The sequence below is a fragment of the Musa acuminata genome, chromosome BXJ2-3 (genome assembly GCF_036884655.1).
Source record: "Musa acuminata AAA Group cultivar baxijiao chromosome BXJ2-3, Cavendish_Baxijiao_AAA, whole genome shotgun sequence".
In the NCBI taxonomy this organism is placed as follows: domain Eukaryota; kingdom Viridiplantae; phylum Streptophyta; class Magnoliopsida; order Zingiberales; family Musaceae; genus Musa; species Musa acuminata.
Window position 1 is genome coordinate 5,290,090 of NC_088340.1, and position 22,649 is coordinate 5,312,738.

Genomic DNA, 22,649 nt, shown 5'->3' on the forward strand with positions numbered 1-22,649 from the left:
AATAATAATTACTTAATATTCGAAGAAATAAACGCGTAGAATCTAAATAGAACGATTATTATGATCCATATTAATATAGTTTTAGATATTCACTAGTCACATTATGTGGAGTTTCAATACTTAGAAAGCTTTCTAATATGCCCTAATAATTGTCTATAATTGATAAAATCACTTCTTCATCATCTAGAAGAGCATGAGTTAGAAAACACAAAAAAATCTTGAAGGAACAAACTGCATGCAATGAACAGTCCATTTTCAAATTTTGATCTCAATTATACAAACATGACATAAGGGATCTAATGATTCTAATAATGTCGAAGGCATGTGAGAGAATGTTTAGATTATTTATGTTGTTAGAGGTGAATATAAATAAAATATTCTTTTTGTGTCCATTAGAAATTATAATGCAATTGTAATGGTTTGGTGGATTATTTTAATGGGCCGGCGGAAATGTGATCGAAAGCCCAATTTCTTGGAAGATGGGAATCGAATCGCCGGCCCCATTTCCAGCCCTATTTCGTTGGACTTCCTTTCCGATTAGTTCGGTGAAGAAGTGCCGAACACGGAAGCTGCTTGTCGCCGGTCGCCGCTGCCCCTGGCGACGATGGAAGACGAGATCGTCCAGAGGGTGCTGGAAGGGGGAGGCAGGGACTACTACTTTTCATCGGCCTCCGCCTCTCCGCCTTCCCCAACCCCTTCCTCCTCGTCCATTCTCCAGTCCCTCCCTCTCCATGTGGTAATCCATCTATTCCCCTCATCCCTCCTCTTCTTGAACCTTTACTGCTATTCTTCGGATTCCTAACGTCGGAATTGATATGTGAAGTCCTTCGATCATGGGTATTATCTTCTGGTCAAGGCCGTTCAAGAACTCCGGGACAAGAAGGACGGGCGCATTGTCACCGTTGGGATCGGCGGCCCCAGTGGATCCGGAAAAACCAGGTGATGCGTTGTGGTTTCTCTAAAATTCGTGAAAATTGCTCTGTACCAATCGGAAAGGGCGTTTCTTTATTATAATTTTGTCCCTTTGATGAACATAGCTTGGCGGAGAAGGTGGAATCGGTGCTTGGCTGTGTTGTCATCTCCATGGAGAATTACCGCAATGGAACTGATGACGGGAACGACTTGGACTCAATAGACTTTGATACCCTCGTCCGCAACCTCCAGGTTTTCTTGTTTCTTACGAGTGGTTTAGTCTTTAGCTTCGCTTATATTGTCGAGGGTTGTGATTGGAGTTGAAGATATTGGTTTGATAATTGGACCCCAGGATTTGATGAAGGGTAAGGATACTGAGATGCCATTGTTCGATTTCCAAGAAAAAAGGCGAATTGGCATGAAGCGCTTGAAGATTTCTTCGTCTGGAATAGTGAGCCTCATTTTGCCAACACTTGGTTTTGGTTGTTATTTTTTTTGTTAATTTTGCTTTGGTTCCACTGATAGCCTCTCCTTGCAGGTAATCGTGGATGGTGCATATGCACTGCATTCATCTCTTCGATCTCTTCTTGACATCAGGGTTGCTGTGGTAAGTGCTGGAATTCTTCTTGGTACTTTCTTCTGTGAATTCACTGTTCTTAACTGGCATCGTCTGAGACCTCAGGTTGGTGGAGTCCATTTCAGCCTACTGTCTAAAGTTAGGCATGACATTGGAGACTCGTGTTCTCTGGACTACCTGATTGACAGTATATTTCCTCTGTTCAGGAAGCATATTGAGCCAGACCTTCATCATGCACAGGTTTTTTATGCTAGTTTTTAGTTTTTAGGATACATTTATTTATATGACAATATCTCTCTTGCTTATGTTAGTAATTTTAGCTCATTGGCTGCTGTTCTCTAGATTAGAATCAACAACAGCTTTGTCTCATCATTCAGAGAACCTTACTATAAGCTGAAATGCAAAAGTGAGGTTAGTATATTTTCTTGCCAGTTATTCCAAGATGTTCAGCCTTAACTTTCAGTGGTTCCGGTTGGACTTTGTTGGTTATGGCGGGATGATCACTATTTAAGATCTGATAGATGACCTTCAGAGGAGCATATTACAAAAATGATATTTGCTAATCCATTTAAAGTTGCACATCATAAGTTTCAGTGAATCAGTAGCACTATCCTCTTTTATCTATAAACGTTTAGCTTGAACTTCCAGTGCAATTCTATATCTGGTATATCCTTAGATCTTAAAATAAAATTACATCTCATATATTCAGTCTTAATCCTACTTAATCTAAAATCTTTAGTTTTTAAGGATTGCCTCCACAACTGATGTATACCAATTCTAGTCTTTTTGTGTTTTTCATTGCATATAAAGTTCATTTTCATAATTAGGTTGTTGTTGTTTCTACAGTCTCCTAATGGAAACAGTTCATATTCTATAGTTGGAAATGAAGCAGAAACTGAAAAGTGAGTGTGTGATATGTTATTTTGTAACTTCCTTTAACTGTGAAATTCCATATGCCTGATAATTAATGCTTAAGTCCCCGATGGTTCATGGTTCATGAAGCCTTACCTGAATAACCTAATTAAAATTTCTCTCATTTCTTTTCTTTGTATGCAGCTTTATTGAGATGTACCTTCGACCACCATTTACATCTGAAGAGGCAAAAATAAATGACTGGATAAAAGTTCGACAATGTGGCATTAGATACTATTTGTCATTAGGTGATCAACGAATTGTTGACAAACACTTCATCATTCGGCCAAAAGCTGAGTTTGAGGTATGTGATGTCCAGCATATTACTAAATATTAATAGTCTCTATTGTTGTTTAGTATAATTTTGTTCCCTACTTGCTTGTCATTGTTCTTCACACATTGGACTATCAGCACTTCTAATGCTTGATTAACTGCAAGTATCTTGTTGCTTTTGATACATCCCATCTGCACAAATTATCCATTGCTGTCCTTGTCTTTTAAAAAGGGAAGTCTTCGTTGCTACCTATGGTAGTAATATCTGAATCGTTTGACCTTGTTAATGGTATTAGTTTATCTCCTCTGATCATTATTCTTTTTATTATGTATTTTTTATCCATGAGCTGTTGTTCCAGGTTGGACGGACAACCCTTGGCGGATTGCTTGCTTTGGGCTACAATGTTGTAGTTAGTTACAAGCGTGCATGTACATCTTTCCATAATGGTCAAGTGTTGATTGCTCTAGAGACTATCGACACTCTTAACGAGACATTCATGGTGTTGAAGGGCACAAGCAGGAAGGTAAGGATGTCCAATTGCCCCAAAGTATTTGCAATTTCAGTTTTTAGGGAACTATTAAAAGTTTTGGTATATCCTTTTTTTAAAACATTCTTGTTCCATGTCCCATTTTTTATAAGAACAAATAGATTGTCCTCATATTAATTTTTTGGGGTGTATTTGCAATTTTGATTGTCAGTTCTTAATAAGTTTGCTGAGGGTTGGTGATTGTCATTTTAAACTAGATAGCTTTATCTCATACAAAATTTCTAGCCTAATTTCATATGTTCAACTCTCAAATACAACAATCTTGTGTACTTTGGTAATCTAATGAGCATTTAATGAATATAAATCGAATACTGCTTCTTAAAGTGGAAAATATTCTTGTAACACCTAAGAGCAATAATCTCCAACATGATACGACAATAAAGGATACTAGACCTTTGTTCTTTGATTGTCAGGTAAAGTATGCAGCTTGTACAACTGGTTTAAAAGTCTGGAATCCTAGTGTTTGATTGATGATATATCATGTTATCATAAGAAAGTTCTAGTCTATATTTATAATTGGTCAATTGCACTAAAGTCTGTAGGCATTATATGCAGTTATTTGATAGCAACTATGCCCAAGGACTGTTGTTACATACAATTATGTTGATACCTATTTGTCATTTGACATGACATGAAATTGGTCGACATGCCTCTATGCTAGCTGGCATAGTTCAAATTTTGTTAGCCATGTGTTTGCACCTCTAGGATTTCGCACGTGGTTTGTCGATACCTTTCTAGCACTGTATGTTTTGACCCATAGCGACATATCTTGATTGGCACACCAATCCTTGACTATGCCCCTCTTTATTTTTGCACTTGACGTGATGAGCTGTCACTACTAGGTTGTGAGCTATGATCTGGGATCATCATTGTTACTGCAAACATGAAGTGATCTCTTCTACCTTTAATGTTCTTTTCATCAAGACGTACAAACCATGATAATTAGGATGGAAAAGATCATAAAGCAGTCTTGGCAGGGATGAGAGGAAATGTGCTTTTACTTAAGATGTTGATGGTGTGACGGAGAAACCAATACATCAGGGACACGTCAATAATACTGATGATTTTTGTGAATGTTATAGTATTGCCAATTGTGTACAAGAGGAAGCAACCTTGTCAAATGTCTACAAGATGAGTTGCGATAGTTTTGACTGGGTTCACTTAAACATGATCATAGCAGTATATTCTTTATCAGTTTATCTAACCCAAAGATCTGGAAGTTTGATATCATGACATATTACATACTAAAATTCTGATATTAGAATTATGCAGAAAGAAGAATCAAGGATTCTACTGCGTTATAGTGATCTGTAGTTTCGGATCACTTTGATTATGCATTCATAAACCTTAATTGATAGGTAACTTTCTACATTGGTTATATTGGTAATTTTCCATTCGTTTTCTAAAATTGTCTTAAGCCATTTAGACGATTGGGCTAATCATATCACTTATTCTTCCAAAGTAATGGCAAGAAAACCATAAGTGCAACTAAGTAATTGCATTTATTGTGTGCTCGTAGACCTTGATTGCCCTTGTTAAGAATAATGTAAAAGCAAGGTACTTAAGTGCCTAATCAGGAAGTGTTAAGTTTGGACCCATGTCCTGGAGGCTACTGAAGGACATCTGCTTGTTGAAGTGACAGTTATGCAATTTGATTTTCTTTTATTTTCCTTCCTGTGATATTTTGCCAACCCTTCTCTATGAAGTATGGTTACCTCAAAATTATCATTTCCTGTTGAATTAATTACCTTCTCTTATTTCTTTTTCCAGAAGTGAACCATAAAATTAAATTCTTCTTCTTGTACTCTTTAGGTCATTGGATCAGAAGCTTCTCACCTGGGTATCAGTGGGCCATGGATAACTAAATCATATCTGGAAATGATTCTTGAAAGCAAAGGTATGATCACCTCAATTGACAAATTTCTGCATTACAAATTCTTTTTGAAAGTTTCTGTTTTGACAGTTGCTGATTATTGTTAGGTGTACGACGTCTGAACACACCACCACCTGCATCTACTAACCTTGTAGCTAGAAGTCAAGACAAGGCCATTGCTGTGCCCAGACCGATTCGTGTTTCTGCTGATATCCTTCCTAAGCTTGAGGATCTGACGCAACCTTGGACCAGATCACCAACCAAGTCAGATATGGAGTCTGTGCTACCAAGATGGCGTTTGATCTCAGGTCTTTCTCAGACTCATAGTTCTTTCATTATTATCATAACACTGGTTTTAATGTATGAGGTCTTTCATCTTTATATTTTTGTGTTTAGAGGACAATCTGTGAAATCTAACAGAAGTATTTCGTAATTATGGGCTTCTCTTATGAAACAATGCAGATTCTTCTGCTTTCAGGGGTAATCTACAACTTGCTCCAATGCCTGATTCATATGATTTGGATAGGGGTTTGCTCCTTTCAGTTCAAGCAATCCAGGCAAGTTATATAATACAGTAAAGATAATGTATCTCATAATCAACCTATTAAAAAATTAAAAATTATATTACTTAACGTCTTTTTAAGATCTGATTTCATGTTCTGTTGTTTTCTCTTTCAGGCATTATTGGAGAACAATGGGTTTCCAGTTATTGTGGGAATTGGTAATTTTTAAAGATTTTTTTAGCTTGCAATAATTTAGCTTTTCATTCACCAATACATACAGAAGTGGACATGTTATTATTGTGTTCGTTGCTTATATATTGAACCTGTTGCATACAATGTACTTTTTTTGTTTTTCATCATATTGTTTTCTTGTAGCATCTAATTACTTTTACTTTGATAATTTGAAGTTAACAAGTTACACAGTTGACAATCTGACTTAGCTGTGGTGCTAATGTTCTGCATATCTTGGTAGCATTTGATAATCTAAGCTTTCATGTTTTTGATAAACATTCAACAAATTCGAAATACTTTGACCTCTATGCAAGCCCTTATGTGCTGCCTAAGGCATGAACCAACTGAAATGACGGAAGACTGCACGAACAAGTCTTCGCTCATTGCAGGCCGGGGCAAATAGTCTGACAGTTTGCCATCCTCTGTCGGTCTCATTTATGATGCATCTCCGCCTCCTTTGATATCCATCTTTTTGCTATATTTCATAACTTTTGGTTCCATAGCATGTTTTATTTCATTCCTATTATGCCATGTAATATTTTTTATGCATAATCAATTGTGTTACTAAGATATGCATATTCTTGATAGTTTCATGGCGGTTTTGATATACTTAAGGACTTTATGCTATATGAAAGGTCAGTTTCTTTTAAGTTCCTTAAAAGATTTATTTTGGGATTAACAGGATGATGAGACACGGTGGTGCAGTGGTCTTGCACTGCCAAGGATTGTGTATTCTACTACTGGCTTGTGCAGACATCACCCTGTTGAGAGATGTAGATTGCAATATAGTGTGTCTTCTTGTTACGGAATAGTGTGGATCCATTTTCAGAAATCAGATGTTTTATTGAGAAGCTAAGCTGATGAGTAACCATGGACCAATCTGATGCCCTGACTAATATTTATGACTTCATTAGCAGCCATCTGTGTTTTTTACATTAAATATTTCTATTTGGTCTTCCTACACCCCGTTGAGGAATGTAGATTTCAAGATTGCAGTGTAGTGTCTTCTTGTTATGGAATAGTGTGGATCCATTCTTAGAAATGCCTTAGTAGCCATCTTTGTTGGATCTTTCTATTTGGTCTTTATATTTGCTTCTCCTAATATGACAATCCTGCATGATGCCATGAGCTATATTTGATGGATGATATTTGCTGTTTAACCTGGCATATCATATTTTTTTGGATCTGTGTTTCCATATAATCTTGTTGCCTACTTTACATTTGCTAATTTTATTTACCATTTCTCAGAACATCTGCAAATCAAATTGGGCTTTTCTTTTTCCATTTTTATAATTAATTCTCATTTTGACAATTTATCTTCGATCGGTTAAGGGACATGACTATGAATCTTGCTTGTGCACTATGATTGTTTCAGGGGTTAAGGTTTTATCTCCCCTAAATGAACGGAAGACAGAGACTTTCTATTGAAAATCTGGCAACTTGACCATTATGGAAGCTTACTTTTGAGCCCTCTCATTGATGTTAGTTTTACTAGTTTGCTGCTTTGTATAACAAAATGATAAAAAGATGATGCATTGGTTGCTTTTTTTGATTTATCAGGTTCATGATATAAATGCATTGGAAATTTCATAAAATGAACATATTTTCTTGTTTTTGCCATTTTTCTGAAATTGTTTATCATATATCCTTTGTTCAATCTTCAGTTTGTTCCCAATCTCAATGTCCAGATAATGATTGACTTATGTTTTAATTTGTAGGTGGTCCTAGTGGATCTGGCAAAACTAGTTTGGCTCAAAAAATGGCTAATATAGTTGGCTGTGAAGTTGTCTCCTTGGAGAGCTACTACAAGTCTGAACAAGTCAAGGACTTTAAGTACGATGAATTCAGCTCCTTGGATTTATCTTTATTGTCAAAGGTACAGTGTAGTTTATGATTTGACTTTTTTGTTATGTTTTGGCAAGAAACTGAATAGACTAAAAAATTGTTATCAGGCTATCTTTTAACATCTTTGAGTAGTGGCATAAAACTATAAATATTTATGGAAATGCTAAGAACTAATGATTATAACATGTAAAGCTCTTGCTGTTGGTGGATGGTACAAAGACACGATTTTAATTAAAATTTTTTAAACTGATCAATTCTAGGGAATCTGTTTGTATTCAAGGGAAATCTTTAAAAGAGTTAGCGATCTTCTCAGACTAGTAAACAGACTATTGATTTCACTAGCATTAAATATAAATATCTTATTAATAGGATTTATTCAATGAGATTAGATCTCTGGCCAAAATTCCAAACAATCTATTTAAATTCTTTCAAACACTTGTTCTCAATGTGTTCTAGTAATCAAGGATTGAAATATCGTACCATACCGAAATTTCGACATTCTCTTGGTATGGCTCGGTATATCGCTCAAGATATATATATTTATATATAAGTAAAATTTTTTTTTTCGACCACGTCGCCTCCCTTCTCCCCCACACGAGATGATGTCGCCTCTCTTGTCCCCAGGTGGGGTGACGTTGCAGAAAAACGAGATGACGTCGCTTATATATATATATATATATATATATATATATATATATATATATATATATATATATATATATATTTATAAATAAAAAATACTGTCCGTATCGGACGGTATCATTCGAAACTGTATACCTTGCTAGTAATTAATTACATTGTTCTCAAACAATGTATATGTGGGGAAGGTCAATTTGAAGTTTTTTTTTAATTCCACATTCGTGTTGCAGCACTCAAGGATTGGTTTGTGTAAAGAAGAAATTGATGCATATTGGCCATCATTGGTGTAAATAATTGACAGAAGTCCGACATTCTGTTTTGTTTGTTTTTTCCCTTTAAGTTAGTGGCAGTAGGATTATGTGATCCACTGATGTACATTGTTCTACATTCCTATGGATGAGCAGATTCTTTTCTATAATTTGTGAACCCCACATGGCAATGTCTTGCCTCTTTCTTTAACCTCAAAATTCATAATCCACTGTGGGACTGATTGGACTATATGAGGTTCTTGATCAACACACTGGAATCTCCAGCCACATGGTGTCAAAAGGTTATTGATGGCGGAAAAGAGTAGAAAAGATTGTTAGGATGGTGACTAGTGTTCTCACCCTTCAACCAGGCAGTATAGATCAGGCTTTAGCCAAAATTGATCGGTAAGCTTGGAATATTAGCCGTGGTTTACTTGCTGTCGATGGCTCAGACCAGCAAAAATGGTTTAGACTGCTTATTGTCACTCTTAAACAAGGAAGTATAGCTTGGGCTTTAGACAAAACTGAGTTGTAACTCATTCAAGGAAACCACTTGTAAGGATTTCTTAGATTTTTAATATGTTTTGTTGTTAGTATATTTTATAAGCTTGAAGTTCTATTCCTTGGAAATTTAATATACTGCAGTAGTTTATACTTTATAATTTTGTTTACTCTTGTATTTTGTGGCTCAAGCAAGCCCCTTCCAACTATGCACATGTTATTAATCATAAGTGCTCATGAGTCTGTATAAATCTATTGTTGGTATTTGTTCCTTCGGGCAGTTTCAATTTCTTTTGATTTTTGTCATCACTCATAGCAGAATTTTGATGACATAAGAAAGCATCACAGAGCCAAAGTTCCATGCTTCGATTTTGAAAAATCTAGACGAAATGGATTCAAAGAGCTTCAGGTCTCCGAGGATTCTGGCGTGGTAATCTTCATTTTCACAAGCTTTTTTTTTGTTCTGTACTTTTCTATATATGGTTGAATATGTATTTCTTAAGCTTTATTCTTATTGATCATATTGATTAATTGAATAAGTAAATCAATTACGGAATTTTTGATATTTATACCTATATAATTTCAATCTTTTAGATTGGCTGAAAAAAATATGTGATGCCTCTGTCTATGAATATTCACTTTTTGTCATTGGTTCTTATGTTCCATTAATTGGATAAACTATTTATTAAGTCAATTTAAGAAGTATACTATAAATTAAGATGATTAGAGAAAATGTGCCATATAATTTACTTCTTTTTTCATTTGTTTATAGTTAATCATTTGCTTGAGTTTGTAGTTGGTTTTGCTGTGACGTTGAGAAAAGAAAAAATTCTAGGTATTCTTCCTTGGCCTATCTCAATTATTCTAGATGCCATTTTAAGGCTAATTATGGTTTTAAAGAAAATAGTCACTTTAAACAAGGAATGACTTAAGTTGGACTGTCAGTAGCATCCTTTTCTTCTTTCTATCTTGTGTTTCTGATGTTAGACTGTCAATAGCAATCCCTTTCTGGTTTCATGACTTCTTTTTACTCCACAAGATGGCTGAAAATGGTTACATATTCGTAACAGTAGGTTACATTGTGGCCCTAATTGTTAATGCGAAGAGGGGGAGTGGATCGGTCCATGTGCTGGAACCAGTTCAAACCGGCAAATACTGGTTGGTACGTACCGGTCCAACCGATTATTTGAACTGTGTTTGAAATCATGCTTTTGCCCAAAGGCCTCCATGGAAAAAAAATGCTGATCCTGTTCTCTCTACGTTTGCAATGGACTTGGCCATTGATTTTGATCCACTCTATATAGGTGTCAACCATATACTACTGTGCTGCCATAGTATCTATACGAGGTTCACGCTGTGCCAATTGCAACACTGACTTTATCTTGGCTTGCAACAGTCTCCATGTTGGTTGGTATGTATCAGACCTAAAAACCATCATCACATTCTTGTGTTGTGGAGTTTAAAGCTTTGAGTGGAATATTTCTCATCTTTTTGTGTGCTTTCAAGATGCAATACGTTGCCATGAAAAGACTATCCCATCTATTCATATTCTTTTCTTTTTAAGGATGTCACTATCGTATTCGTTCAAGGCGGCTGTTGTTGTTGCGACCGTCAGATTGTATTATGGAAACATTTATGCTTGGTCTTTCCTTTCTTCACCATGTACGGTTGTGATGCTTTACTCACCGAAACATAAAGCACAAGTAGGAATGCATGTGGTTTCTTAGTAATTTTTTGAATGCTCACAAAAATGCTTATGATGTATTTTCTAATTTTTTTGGCAGGTGATATTTGAGGGTGTTTATGCATTACACCCTGATATAAGGAACTCACTCGATTTATGGATTGCTGTTGTAAGATTTATGACCTTTACCCAAATGTCCCTTGTATTATTGTTATATTTAACTGGTTTAACTGTGTTTTGTGAGCTAATATTAGGTTGGTGGTGTTCATTCGCATCTCATCGCAAGAGTTCAGAGAGACAAGAACCGTGTTGGTTGTTCAATATCCCAGAATGATATAATGACAACAGTTTTTCCAATGTTTCAGCAGCACATTGAACCACATCTTGTACATGCACATGTTGGTACAACCAGAACTTTTCAACCCGAACTGATTATATTCGTTCTGCATTTCTAGTCTGTGCACTGCATTTGGAAGTCAGGGGAAAAGACGTGTTGATGAAATTTATTTCATGCAGCTGAAAATTCGAAATGATTTTGACCCTGTACTCTCTCCTGAAAGCTCATTGTTTGTACTTAAAAGTAGCAAGCAGGTGAGATATCTTTTTTGCTAATCATCAAACTTAATGATGAATTCTAATTATTCTTGTGCCCATAAAATACATTAGGTGGCGTACCAAGATTTACTGAAAGTACTTGATCCAGGCAAAGTTTGCAGCTCTGTTCAGAATTTCATTGATGTGTATTTAAGGCTTCCTGGAATACATTCAAATGGGCAGCTGATGGAAGGGGATTGTATTCGTGTTAGAATATGTGAAGGGAGGTTTGCATTGTTAATACGAGAAGTGAGCACCAATCATGTTTGATTTCTTATTTGTCTTCTACTCTAGGACTCTGACCTAATTCAATTTATTCTTTAGCCTATAAGGGAGGGGAACTTTATTATACAACCAAAAGTGGATTTTGATATCAGTGTTACAACTGTCGCAGGTCTCCTTAAACTTGGGTAAGTTGCTTATAGTCGGATTTGATAGTCAATATTTTTATCTTAACTTGGTCAAGTAACCTGTTGAGTTTATGTTGCACCAAAAGAATCTGTAGCAATTTTTTTTTTAAAATATCCGTACTAGTCAAAAAAGACTTCGACACTATATGCTATTTCTTTTATCAACACTATGTGCCAAAATCCCATATGTACCCCTTAAAATATAAATTTACCACTTAAAAAGTGAAAATATATATGACATCCTTCTATAAAGTCTTCATATTGCTAATATCAGTTTCAATAACCTATTGGACCTGGATGGTACCAGTATACTAATCCATACCACTTGGTATCATTAGATAAAATAATATTGAACTGTATGTTTTGATACCAGTAGTTGGTTGGACCGGTAATTACCGTTTTCACATACTAGTCCAGCCAGTATTTGGAACCTTGTGAAAGAGTGTGTGTTTGTATATCATTTTCCTACTTCGAATCAAATATCTCTTTGGCCTACTTGTCTTGCTTTGCACATTAACAAAGAACATTTTTGCTCACCCACCCACCCCTTCGTCCCTTCCCCACCAGAAACTGTGGAAAGTTGACTGAAAACTCATGGGACCTTTCCTTTGCGCATGAATCTTTCATGGCATAAGTTGACACTGGAATAGACAACAAAGATCAATGAAATTTTCAATATGTAGATATATCCAAATCATACTTTTCATAAACTGAAATTAGATCCTAATTATTATTTTTAGCTGTTTGATATTTAGTTATGTTCTTTTCTTGATTGTATATCATTTGGTGGCACGCCATTGGTCTAAATTCATTCAATTGTATGTATGAGAATGTTAATATCTGATCTGCCATTAGGATTTACTATGTGACGTAGAAAAGCACATGAGAAGGCAAGAACTCTAGTCTAAGCATCTTTCTGTTGTAAATTACTTATGTAGTTTGTCACATATGTAGTTTGTTTCCTTCCTGCCTTCTCTTTCTTTGCATGTGTTTGTCGGCATTTCTTGACTGTATCAGATTTTTTGTTGCACTAGTTTATTATCCTTGTTTCAAATTTTCCTATATCTCAACACCCTGTTTCATTTTTCCCACAGTTATCAAGCTGTTGCATATATTGAAGCTTCTGCGCTAATTTACCAAGATGGAAAGGTCAGTAGTTTTTTTTCTTTTTTTTTTTTTGCATCATGATTTGAACCTGATGATTCACAAAAAATTAAAAGATGACATATTTGGATTTTTGTTTTTTCCTATGGTATGCTGGTGCAATTGAATGTGGCAAAGCATAATGCTCTTTAGCAGAAAAATGCCAAAAAACTTCTTGTTTACCTAGATAATTCCTGCCACTCATTTAGCTAAAGCTGTGACTGGTAGTTCATTTATGAGCTGGGCTAAACCTCGTTAAGCTGCTAGCCCGAATTAAATAAGCCATTTCTAGTGTGGAGTTTGCTCTCTATAACCTCACATGGCATTCCGGTTCTGAGTTATAAATCTATACGCTTCTTCTCTTTCAATTGTGCCTTATAGCCATTTTGTTTGGGCCTATAATTTGTAGCTTTCTCTATTTTGACTTTTCCTTTCTTTTCCAAGGCATATTATGTCACTTAATACTGGTGCTGCTGATGCTTGAACATTTGTTCAAGCCAAGCTTGATCAGAGCCTGGTCAGCTACATCCAGGCTCATCACTTAACAATTTGTACTAGAAGTCTGGGATTTTAGTTCATTGCTAAATTGTTTGACTTTGTTCAGAAGGCTATTCAGCAGCAACCATTACCACCAATTATACGCCCTTTCAAAATGACCTCGCATGCATGTCAATGGCTGTTCAAAGCCCTTACCACCAATTATACTTCAGGGATCTTTGGACATCCTTGGAAATTTGAAAACTACCATTCAACTGGTTACTCCAGTTGGAAATGTATTACCTTTCAGATATGCTCCTCAAATCCTGCAACCAACAACCAAAGTGTTCTTTTTAAGTAACAAGGCATTTGAGTCTAGTATAAACCTGTCAGGGTCACCTTTTACATTTAGTTACTAATATCAAAGATAATCTCTTATCATAGTTTACAAGATTGATTTCATAATCAGCTAGGGATTGGCATGATTGATAGAAAAATAATTCAGAAATCAAAATGAATATAAAAACATAAAGATAAAAAATTAGAAATTTATATAATAAAGAAATTCAACTTCTCATTGCTGTAGTTAAAGCAAGTCCAAAATAACCATTCCCAAGTACAATACTCTTAAGATCAAATGAAATGTTCTCACATCTAGAGCAGCCTGCTTGATCCCAACCAAAATCATTTCCACGTTGTGTTCATAACATCAAGCAATGTCCTAAAGAGGGACCAAAATGATGCAGCCAATATAAAAAATCTGCATTCATTCATTCTGAAGGACATAATTCAATTTATCTTATGTAGTTCAAAATATTCCTCCAATACAACCATTCTCATGAAAAATAGAAGGGAAAAGCCCATGATATATAATAGTGAGTTCTCCACATGAAATGATGTCTATTGAACAATTAACAACAGTCAGTTACTAGTTATAAGACAGTCAAATGTTGATGATAATAATCAACCAACAAAGTATTTCTCTTAGCCCCATTCCTATTCCAGAATAACCTTTTATGACCATTTTAGCTTCCTGGATGCATCAGATGACTAGAACAGTTAATACCATAGCGGAGGTAGAAGGTGATTTGGGTGGAGAGGAGGTCTAGTTAGTGTAGAGAAGGTGGAAGAGATGAAAGGATGAAGAGAAGCGTCAATCATAGGGGAGAAGAGGATGTAGAGGAGATAGGGAGGAAGAGATTAGCTATGTACAAGGGGAAAGTGAAGGTGGAGGAAATGGACGGTCAGAAGGGTGGAGGAGGTGGAGGACAAGATGAGAGGAGTTAGAGCAACCTGACAGGTGGAGGAGATGGAGGGGAGTTTGAGTGGCTTCATCAATAGAAGCAGATGGAGATCTGGTCACAGGTTAATGGTTTTGAATTTGGGGTTTAGGGATCATAAATAAACCCTTGTGAATTGAAGTTAGGAGGGAGAAATGGAAAAGATGAAGGGTGGGTAAACATCTGAGGCAATTTTTATTATTTCAAGATTTATAATGGCTTTAACTTACTATGGTTTAAATAGGTTTCCCTAATAAAGACAAACAACAAAGGCATAAACAAAAAATATTATTTCAAGTTTTTGAGGAAATATCTGATCATAGCATCTTAATTAGGGATATGGATTCCTTGTGTACCTGTTTATCTTCATATTTTTGTAATCTTGCATCAATGCCTGTGCTAAATGTAAAACATACTCTGCAGTGCCTATTTTAGATATGTAGTCTCTACAGCATGATAGTTATTGTTTTTCGTTTTTACATGTTTACTTTACTACATGTATCTCAGCTTTGTTTTAGCCCTAATTAGATACTTATCGAGGTTGATCATCTACAAGCTGCACCCTGCCCCTTCCTTCAAATTAAAGGAACAAACAAAGAAGTAGTTTCTGCTGCAGCTTTCATTCTCAGTCTTGATGGGACATACACAACAAAGGTCCATTTGGATTTTATATTCATTGACACATATTTGTGTCTGACATCTCTATCAGTCAAGTCTAAAAACACATTCTTTACATTGTAGAGCTATCTCCAAATTATTTTTGAAAGCTTGCCTGCATTTGGGAAGAATTCTAATGGAATCCATAATCAACAAGCTGCTAGACTGCAGGAACTAGTGGAATTTATTCAGGCTCAGGTAAGTTATAATCCAACTTTTATGAACAACTCATGTTTCTGATGGTTCAAAATTTATGTAGTCAATGCCAATGGTATAAGTACTAAAGCAAATTTATTGTGCTCATATACTTGATTATATTCCAACGCCATGGTAATTATTAATCAAGTTATGTGTCCATAAGCTGATATAGTGCTACATAATACTTGGTTTTCTTTTTCTGTGTTTTTTTCTACAAGTTGATGCAGCCACTATTTGTTGTTGTTGTTCACACTTAAGATGCACTTCATCTGGTGCCACTGGCTCAGTCGGTCACTTCTTACATCTACCGAGTATAAAGAGCATGATATAGATCTAATTTCTTGCTGCATACCTACTTGGAGTGTGTCTGTCCCATCATGGACTTGGATGCCATGCTGGTAATGGATAACATATTATTCTTTAATTACAACAAAACTTTATATTATGATGAAGTACATTTAACTCATTCAAGTAACAGAACTTAGATTCACAGTTTTAAGTGGAAGATCAATTAACTCGATACTACATTTCAATAAGTTGCCTCAATACATGACATATGATTGTCATTCCTAAGCCAGTAGCCTCAGTGCATGACCTATAATTGTCATTCCTAAACCTGTTATTTTCGCTGATGTCCTTGGATAGTAAATGATATATTTTAGCAAAATAAGAAGTGGTTTAGCCTTGATTAAAACACATTTTTTGACATTGAAATTTAGGTTGGTCTTGCTGCAGATTCTTGCAGAGTGCATCTTATCCACCTGTATATTTTTATGTTCTTAATTGTTATTAATATTCAGTGACTAACTTTTTCAACATTGTTATTGCCAATTGCGCTATATTATGCCTGCATTTTAAATGCTTCAGTGTTCTGGTTTCGTAATCTGTTCTTCATTTGCTATCTTATCGTGTAATAACATTGTACAGGCAGGAAGCTTAAACTCAGAGACATCAACCAAAGAAAATTTGCCAACAGATCCCATAATTGAAGATATACATTCTAGGATCAGGAGGCTGGAGAGATGGCATACGATTAACATGGTAAATTTTCTTTTCATGTTCATCATCTTTCAGGAAATTTCAATTATCGTCACTTGATGTATGAGTTACTGACTTGTTAGTGTTAAGTTGTTGAGCCTCATATAGTTTTTGTGATTCATAGGTCTTTTGGACTATTTTGATGTCTGCCTTTGTTGGTTATTCATTGTACCAAAGGAAACGCCGCTAGACAACATCGCTAATTTAACAACGTGAAGTGTACATGGTCTTTTCCACCCATTTGCATATACAGGCACCCAGGAATTCCAAAAGGTGCTATAGAATCAAAGTTAGTGGATTCTAACTTTCTTTGATTTGCTTGATTTTAAATATCATAATATCCTTTTTTTCTTTTTGTTTTCCTCTGACAATAGGAAGTTTGACATGACCAAGGACATGCATGGAACCTGCGAACAACATTTTCTTATTAACTAATGTCTTTCGCATTATCACAACTGCAGAAATTTTCAGATCATTCAGCATTAATCAACTGTAGCAAGGTTCTATGTTCGCAAGGACATGCACTTGGAATGCAGAATGTTTGGAAACAGATGCATTTACTAATTCACAACTGATTCAGTTCCTGCAGTACAGAATACTTGATTTGATTCCCAAAAAATACGATTGCTTCACTCACTGTATAAAGCAAAAAGGCCAGTATGGACATGTTCACTAATAACAGGTTTATTTCAAAAAATCAAGTTGTACATGTAGTTCCATGCTTTTCTTTTGTCGATTGACATGTGAAGAAACATTAATTGAACTTGATCATATTGGGGAAGAACATGCCCGAAAAGATTTCCTTTTCTTTATAATTTAAATGACTGTAGTTGCAGAAGTTCACATTGTAACCAGGAATACTGACCTTAGTGCTAAAGCAAATGAAAACCATCAGCTTGTTGATGACTTTGTTCTGCTGCTTTGAATAGGATATGGTATATTCTGGAAGTCATACAGTTGCATATTCTAGTTGTGCTGCGCTTAAGCCCGGAGCAAGAGCTTAGACTTTTTGATTAGGAAGAGAGATGAAATCTTGAGGTGGGCTCAGTTTGGTCTTTTGTTTTCTCAAGCACAGCCAGCGGTTCCTAGTCGTTTTGGATATGGGCACTCCGATGCTCAAGTTAGTATGAAAAGAATCTAAGTTAACAAGATTAGGTTGATAGAATGGTAGGTGATCGATATGGCAACGACATGATCTTCTTGTTGATGTGAGCTCAAAAGGACTGGCTTTAACGATGCATCAAGTAACAAAGGCCAGTGCTTTGTGTTTGCAGCAAGTGAGCTAAAGAGTTCAAATATATGCTCAGGCTTTTCAGGCATGCTTTGATCAGGCCTACTTGTACAAATATTCACACTTTAGTTGTCAGCATATTCCAATGTTCCTCCCTGCATCAACATCTTACAAAAACTTGTCAGGTTAGATCTCTACTGGAGGATCTTCTTCTTTGTTCAAGTCTCTGGCTAGAGCTATAGCATCCAACCCTACTAAAAGCTTTTTCCATGCCTTCTCCTTTTGCAAGGACAAGTCACTTCTAACATACGCAACTGCTTCGTTATATTCCCTGCTCGATTATAATCGTTCCAATGTTTTGAAACAGCATATTTGCCCTTAGATATACCTCACAAAATCTAGTTAATTGTTGTTAATTAATTATAGAGACTCTAAATATTAATATCCATGAAAACTCATTATGATTATTAAAACATTAGGAATACATGTATATATATATAGTCTTTCTCGCAGAAACCCTCTGATGTCAACTATAACTACAACACAAAATTGACTTTGAATCGGAGAGTCGTTATGAGAGCATCTTATATACATTTTACTAAATAAAATGTAAGAGCATTAACTAAATAAAATACAAAAGTCTTACGAACAATACTCTTTTGTTTGACTAAGATTTGATACGACAAACGCTAGTCCTCCTGCTGATAGATGTAGGTAGCAACAATGGTGATCCTAATGCCCGACAAACTGCAACCAAACAACGCCAGCAATCAGGAAGCCAAGACATCTACGCCAAAGTGCGGGTTTCATGGTAAAGTAATGGATCCTCCCTGCACCTGAGAGCCCCACCACTGCAGCTCCACTCACCTACAAATCCCTGGTATCGTGCCGGTTCTCGATACAATAGTAATTGTGGCGGAGATGGTGGCAGGGCGGAAGCCCGACGACCGGATGAACCGGCAGCCCCACCGTTGGACCAGGATTCCGAGAGAAAGGATGTCGTAGAATATGCCGAACGGGTCAGGTCGACTCCGACATCCGGGCCCGTCGGAGGGCGACCAAAAGTAGCTAACCCAACCCCCTCCACCCTCCTCTTCCACTCCTTTTGAGCTCGACGTCACCTTTAACCATCACAATCCCGACACCCGACTCATCCTCTTGTTCTTTACCAACCGGAAGTAGCTTTGATTGTAATTGTATCTTTGGTATAACTAGGGATTGTTTGCTTGTAATAGTACCTTCTTCCTCGTTCTTATTTATGCAGTGCTCTTCTTTTCTTTCTTTGATTTAGATGAGCAAGTATTTGGAGCAGAAAAAGATAGCCTAGTAGAACAAAGAAGGAACAAGAGAGATTGTGGGATTGAATAACACATCATTTTACACCAACACGTCTCAAATGAACTGCATTCTGCTCCGAGTGGGATCGGTTTCCCTCTCGCACAACTTGGGGTTACTTGGTTAATCTTCTCTACCTGTGCTGCCATTTCCTGTAGCGACAAGGACCGCCCAATCTTTTGCCTATGGGGAGAAGGATGCTTTACATCACAGGCCAAGTAAAATGTAGTACACCAGTGTTATGGGCAGCGCGATCAGCATCCCAAATATCACCCTGTAACATGTGGGAACAGTGATCAGACGAGTGCACAAGGCAGAGTCTAATGGCGGGGAGAAAGCAGGAGGGTGTGTCGGCAGAGCGGGACTCACGCTGTGCTGAGGATATCGGGATGCAGGTTGTACTCCTTGGCGAACACAAAGGGGACGATGCCTTGTGGGAGCGCCGCCTGCTCGTTCCAACAGCCGGGCGATAAAATAGAGTTAAGGGTGAGTCACGTGAGACGAGAAGGTGAGGCGTTCGCCCGTGGCATGGGCTCGTCGTGATGGGACGGGACAGCGAGCATGGCACGGCAAAAAGGGTCGGGTAGGATGGGATCATACCTGCACAATGGCGATGCGGAGGAGGACGCCACGCAGACCCACGGCGATGGAGGCGGCGGCCATGACAGCTGGGCCTGTCAGGAATCTCACGGCCATGGCAAAAGCTGCTACGGAGTTCCCACATGCTATGATCCTTGGCTGCAGCGCCATGAACAGCCCTGGCCAACACCCAAACGAGAGAAGAAGCCCATCAGCACAACGACCCTCGATATCTGAAAAGCTCGAAAGATGAAGCTTAAAAGCTTCTGAGAAAGGCAGTGGATGGACTGACCGAGGCTGAACATGGCCATTCCGAGGCCTGCATCCGACAAGATGGAGATGGAGTGCGACACGATGTCAGGCATGTTAACGTGCCATCTACAGAACCAACAGAACAAAAAGGAATGGGAGTTTAGAACGATCCGAACTGTGATACTTGTTATTGGGTATTATAGCGAGCATTTAGGTTGATGGGGGTTACTTGAAGGAGACGAGGGACCAGACGACGCCGATCAGGCTGGAGTAGGTGTTGGGGTTGCGGATCAGCTTCCTCCACACCATGATTAGGATTAGCCTCGTCATGACGCTCGTCGGCGGCATCGCCGTCGCCCGCATGAGCCCGCCCTTGGCCGCGCCTTGAACCTTGTCGCCGCCGTCTTCGTGCCCGCCGCCTTCTCCGTCTTCCATTCCTTTGTTTCCGAAGCTGAAGTTGTCCCTGTCGAGATACTCCTCCCGGTACTCCTTCCGCCCGTCCACTGGCGAAATCGGTCCAAATTCCAAGCTCGGTAACGACCGCGTATGAGAAGATGGAGTGAGTGAAAGGTCGTACCTTTGCCCGGAGAAACAGCCATTCGGACTTCTTTCATGGCCGAAGGATCAGCGGCCGGTAAGCCATACTCGTGGTGATTGGTGTTGTTGCCACCGAATACGTCGGAGACCGGTGACGCGCTGGAGCTCCAGACGAACATGTGGAGATCCTTAGTCCCACCGTCTTCCGCCTTGAACAGGGGGGCTTGCCCGTTGGCCTTTTTAGGTCCCATCGCCGCTGCGGCCGCTGACGCCTTGGGAGCGGTGGGCGGCGCCGCCACCGAGAAAACCGAAGGATTCGGTGCTGGGTAGTTCTGCGTGGCCGCCGTCACCGGCAACTGGTAATTGGGCTTGGACTTGGCAGCTGCGTTGCTGGCGTTGGGCGCTCCGGCAGCATTGGCCACGCCGTGCTCCTCCTCGAAGTTGGAGGGCCGCGGCGTGGCCACGCCTCTCATGCCGTGGACGTCGGCGGCGCCGAAGTTGGAGCTCCGGCCCACCATGGAGTAGAAGTCGTTGTGGTTGAAGCTGGAGCCCCGGGGCGTGGGGTTCCTGGACGACTGCAGCGAGTAGATCTCTGCGTTGGTGAGGTTGGAGGGGCGGGGGGTGGTGGCAGAGAACCCCATGGACCGCCGGGAGTAGATGTCCGACCGCGACGCGTTCGACCGACGCACCGTGATGTGCAGCTTACCGTCCTCCTTGATCTCCGCCTCCGTCTCCAGCATGTCGCGGTGCCCGTCCAGCGACGTAACATCGGAGTCGACAGTGATGGACGCGATGGCCCCGGCGGTGTCCGGGAACTGCTCCGAGATCAGCATCCGGGCGGCGCGGTACTCGAACAGGAACAGCATGAGGGTGTACCAGATGATGCACTGCAGCACCACGATCTGCACCATCAGGGTGCCGGAGTAGCTCCCATACATGCCCTTCAGCAGCGGGATGCCCATCACGAGTGTGTTGGGGAGGGTGGACAGCGAGAAGATGGTGATGGTCCACTCGAGGGAGCCACGGCGGCTGAGCCTGCACCAGGCGGCGAGGACGGCGAGCACCATCAGCTTCTGCAGCGTGTCCGCCGCGATGAACCGCATGTTCATCTCATAAGGGTTATTGGTGGAGATGAAGTGGAAGGACAGCAGCGGCACCGCGAAGAGCGCCACGAAGCGGTTGATCCCGGAGCACTGGTCCGGCGTAAAGATCTTCCACCACTTCACCGACCCGTACGCCAGTATCATCGCCACGTACAGCGGCACCACCGCCGTCATCACATGGTAGAAGTCCGCAAGCGTAATCATTTCCTCTTCTTCCTCCCCCCTTCTTCTTCTTCTTCTTCTTCTTCTTCTTCTTCTTCTTCTTCTTCTTCTATACGTTCTCTGAGTGAGCCGAGAACACAAGAGGCATACGATGACGAAGAGGAGAAAGTGCTGAGGAGGAGGTAAAAAGGACGAAGCAGCAACCGTTTATGGCATCGAGGAGCATGTGTTACGGCTTTGTTTTGTGTGGCGGATGGTTAGCAGCAGGAGAGGGAGAAGCAGCAGCGCCCGGCAGAATGGTCTAATAGAGCTGAAGAGAGAGAGAGAGGGGGGGGTCTCGGGAGTGGAGCGCGTGGGAAGGAGGGCGAGAGAGAGATAGAGAGAGAGACACTATCTCACACACTGCTCAGTCTCCCAAGCATGGACTGCCGCGTTCTTTACTCGCCCTTCCTCACCAACTTATAACTTTGTCTTGGATCTTCCCTTGTTCCTTTCCACCTCCGGTGCTCCCTCCCACCACTGGCTGCTCCCAGCTGCCTCCCTGCCGAGGAGATAGAGATAGAGAGAAGGGGAAAGTATCGGAGCTGAGATCGTGGGGCAAAGCGAATGGGATGGCTCTGGACGCCACAGGCTTTAGCTTTTTAGTGCCTTATTATATGCTCAGAATCCAACACCGGAGCTTATTCAATGCGATGGTTTCTGGCTAATGTTTCGATGTTTGTAGCCACTAAAATCTAAAAGAGGGAAGAGGACACGGCAAGCGTTGATTGAAGGAGGTGGCGGTGGTGGTGGTGCTGCTGCCTGTGTGTAGGGGTGTGAGAAGCCTTCCGTGCTTTGGTATGATACCATGGCAGTACAGCTGACGAGATATCAATAATGTATTCATCGGATTAGCAACCCTTTCTCT

At 39.3% G+C, this 22,649-nt stretch overlaps 2 protein-coding genes across 6 annotated transcripts; one reads left to right on the forward strand and one right to left on the reverse strand.

Annotated features, from left to right (window-relative positions):
* The first annotated feature begins 533 nt into the window (after positions 1-533).
* On the forward strand, positions 534-17,446 carry LOC103977563 (uncharacterized). Of its 5 annotated transcripts, none has more exons than XM_018824134.2 (27): positions 535-736; positions 824-939; positions 1,038-1,164; positions 1,265-1,363; positions 1,451-1,519; positions 1,595-1,729; positions 1,832-1,900; positions 2,336-2,391; positions 2,546-2,705; positions 3,034-3,198; positions 5,035-5,119; positions 5,203-5,403; positions 5,558-5,652; positions 5,774-5,816; positions 7,548-7,705; positions 9,382-9,492; positions 10,847-10,915; positions 11,001-11,144; positions 11,263-11,337; positions 11,413-11,589; positions 11,665-11,750; positions 12,845-12,899; positions 15,179-15,304; positions 15,392-15,505; positions 16,433-16,546; positions 16,668-16,832; positions 16,918-17,446. In XM_018824134.2, exons 1-26 carry the CDS (start codon positions 605-607, stop codon positions 16,731-16,733), a joined length of 2,847 nt encoding a protein of 948 aa, XP_018679679.2. In that variant the 5' UTR covers positions 535-604; the 3' UTR covers positions 16,734-16,832; positions 16,918-17,446. The 5 variants fall into 5 exon arrangements, with proteins under 5 accessions (XP_009391390.1, XP_018679679.2, XP_009391388.2 ...); XM_009393113.3 differs by having other exon boundaries at positions 17,005-17,446; XM_009393112.3 differs by having other exon boundaries at positions 16,668-16,816.
* A 1,655-nt stretch (positions 17,447-19,101) lies between these two features.
* On the reverse strand, positions 19,102-22,266 carry LOC135607061 (probable auxin efflux carrier component 1c). Its single transcript, XM_065098550.1, has 6 exons — positions 20,518-22,266; positions 20,170-20,443; positions 19,981-20,066; positions 19,710-19,867; positions 19,479-19,555; positions 19,102-19,383 (listed from the first exon to the last, which is right to left on the reverse strand). The coding sequence occupies exons 1-6, from the start codon at positions 21,782-21,784 to the stop codon at positions 19,317-19,319; spliced, it is 1,929 nt and encodes a 642-aa protein (XP_064954622.1). The 5' UTR covers positions 21,785-22,266; the 3' UTR covers positions 19,102-19,316.
* Positions 22,267-22,649: the final 383 nt, after the last annotated feature.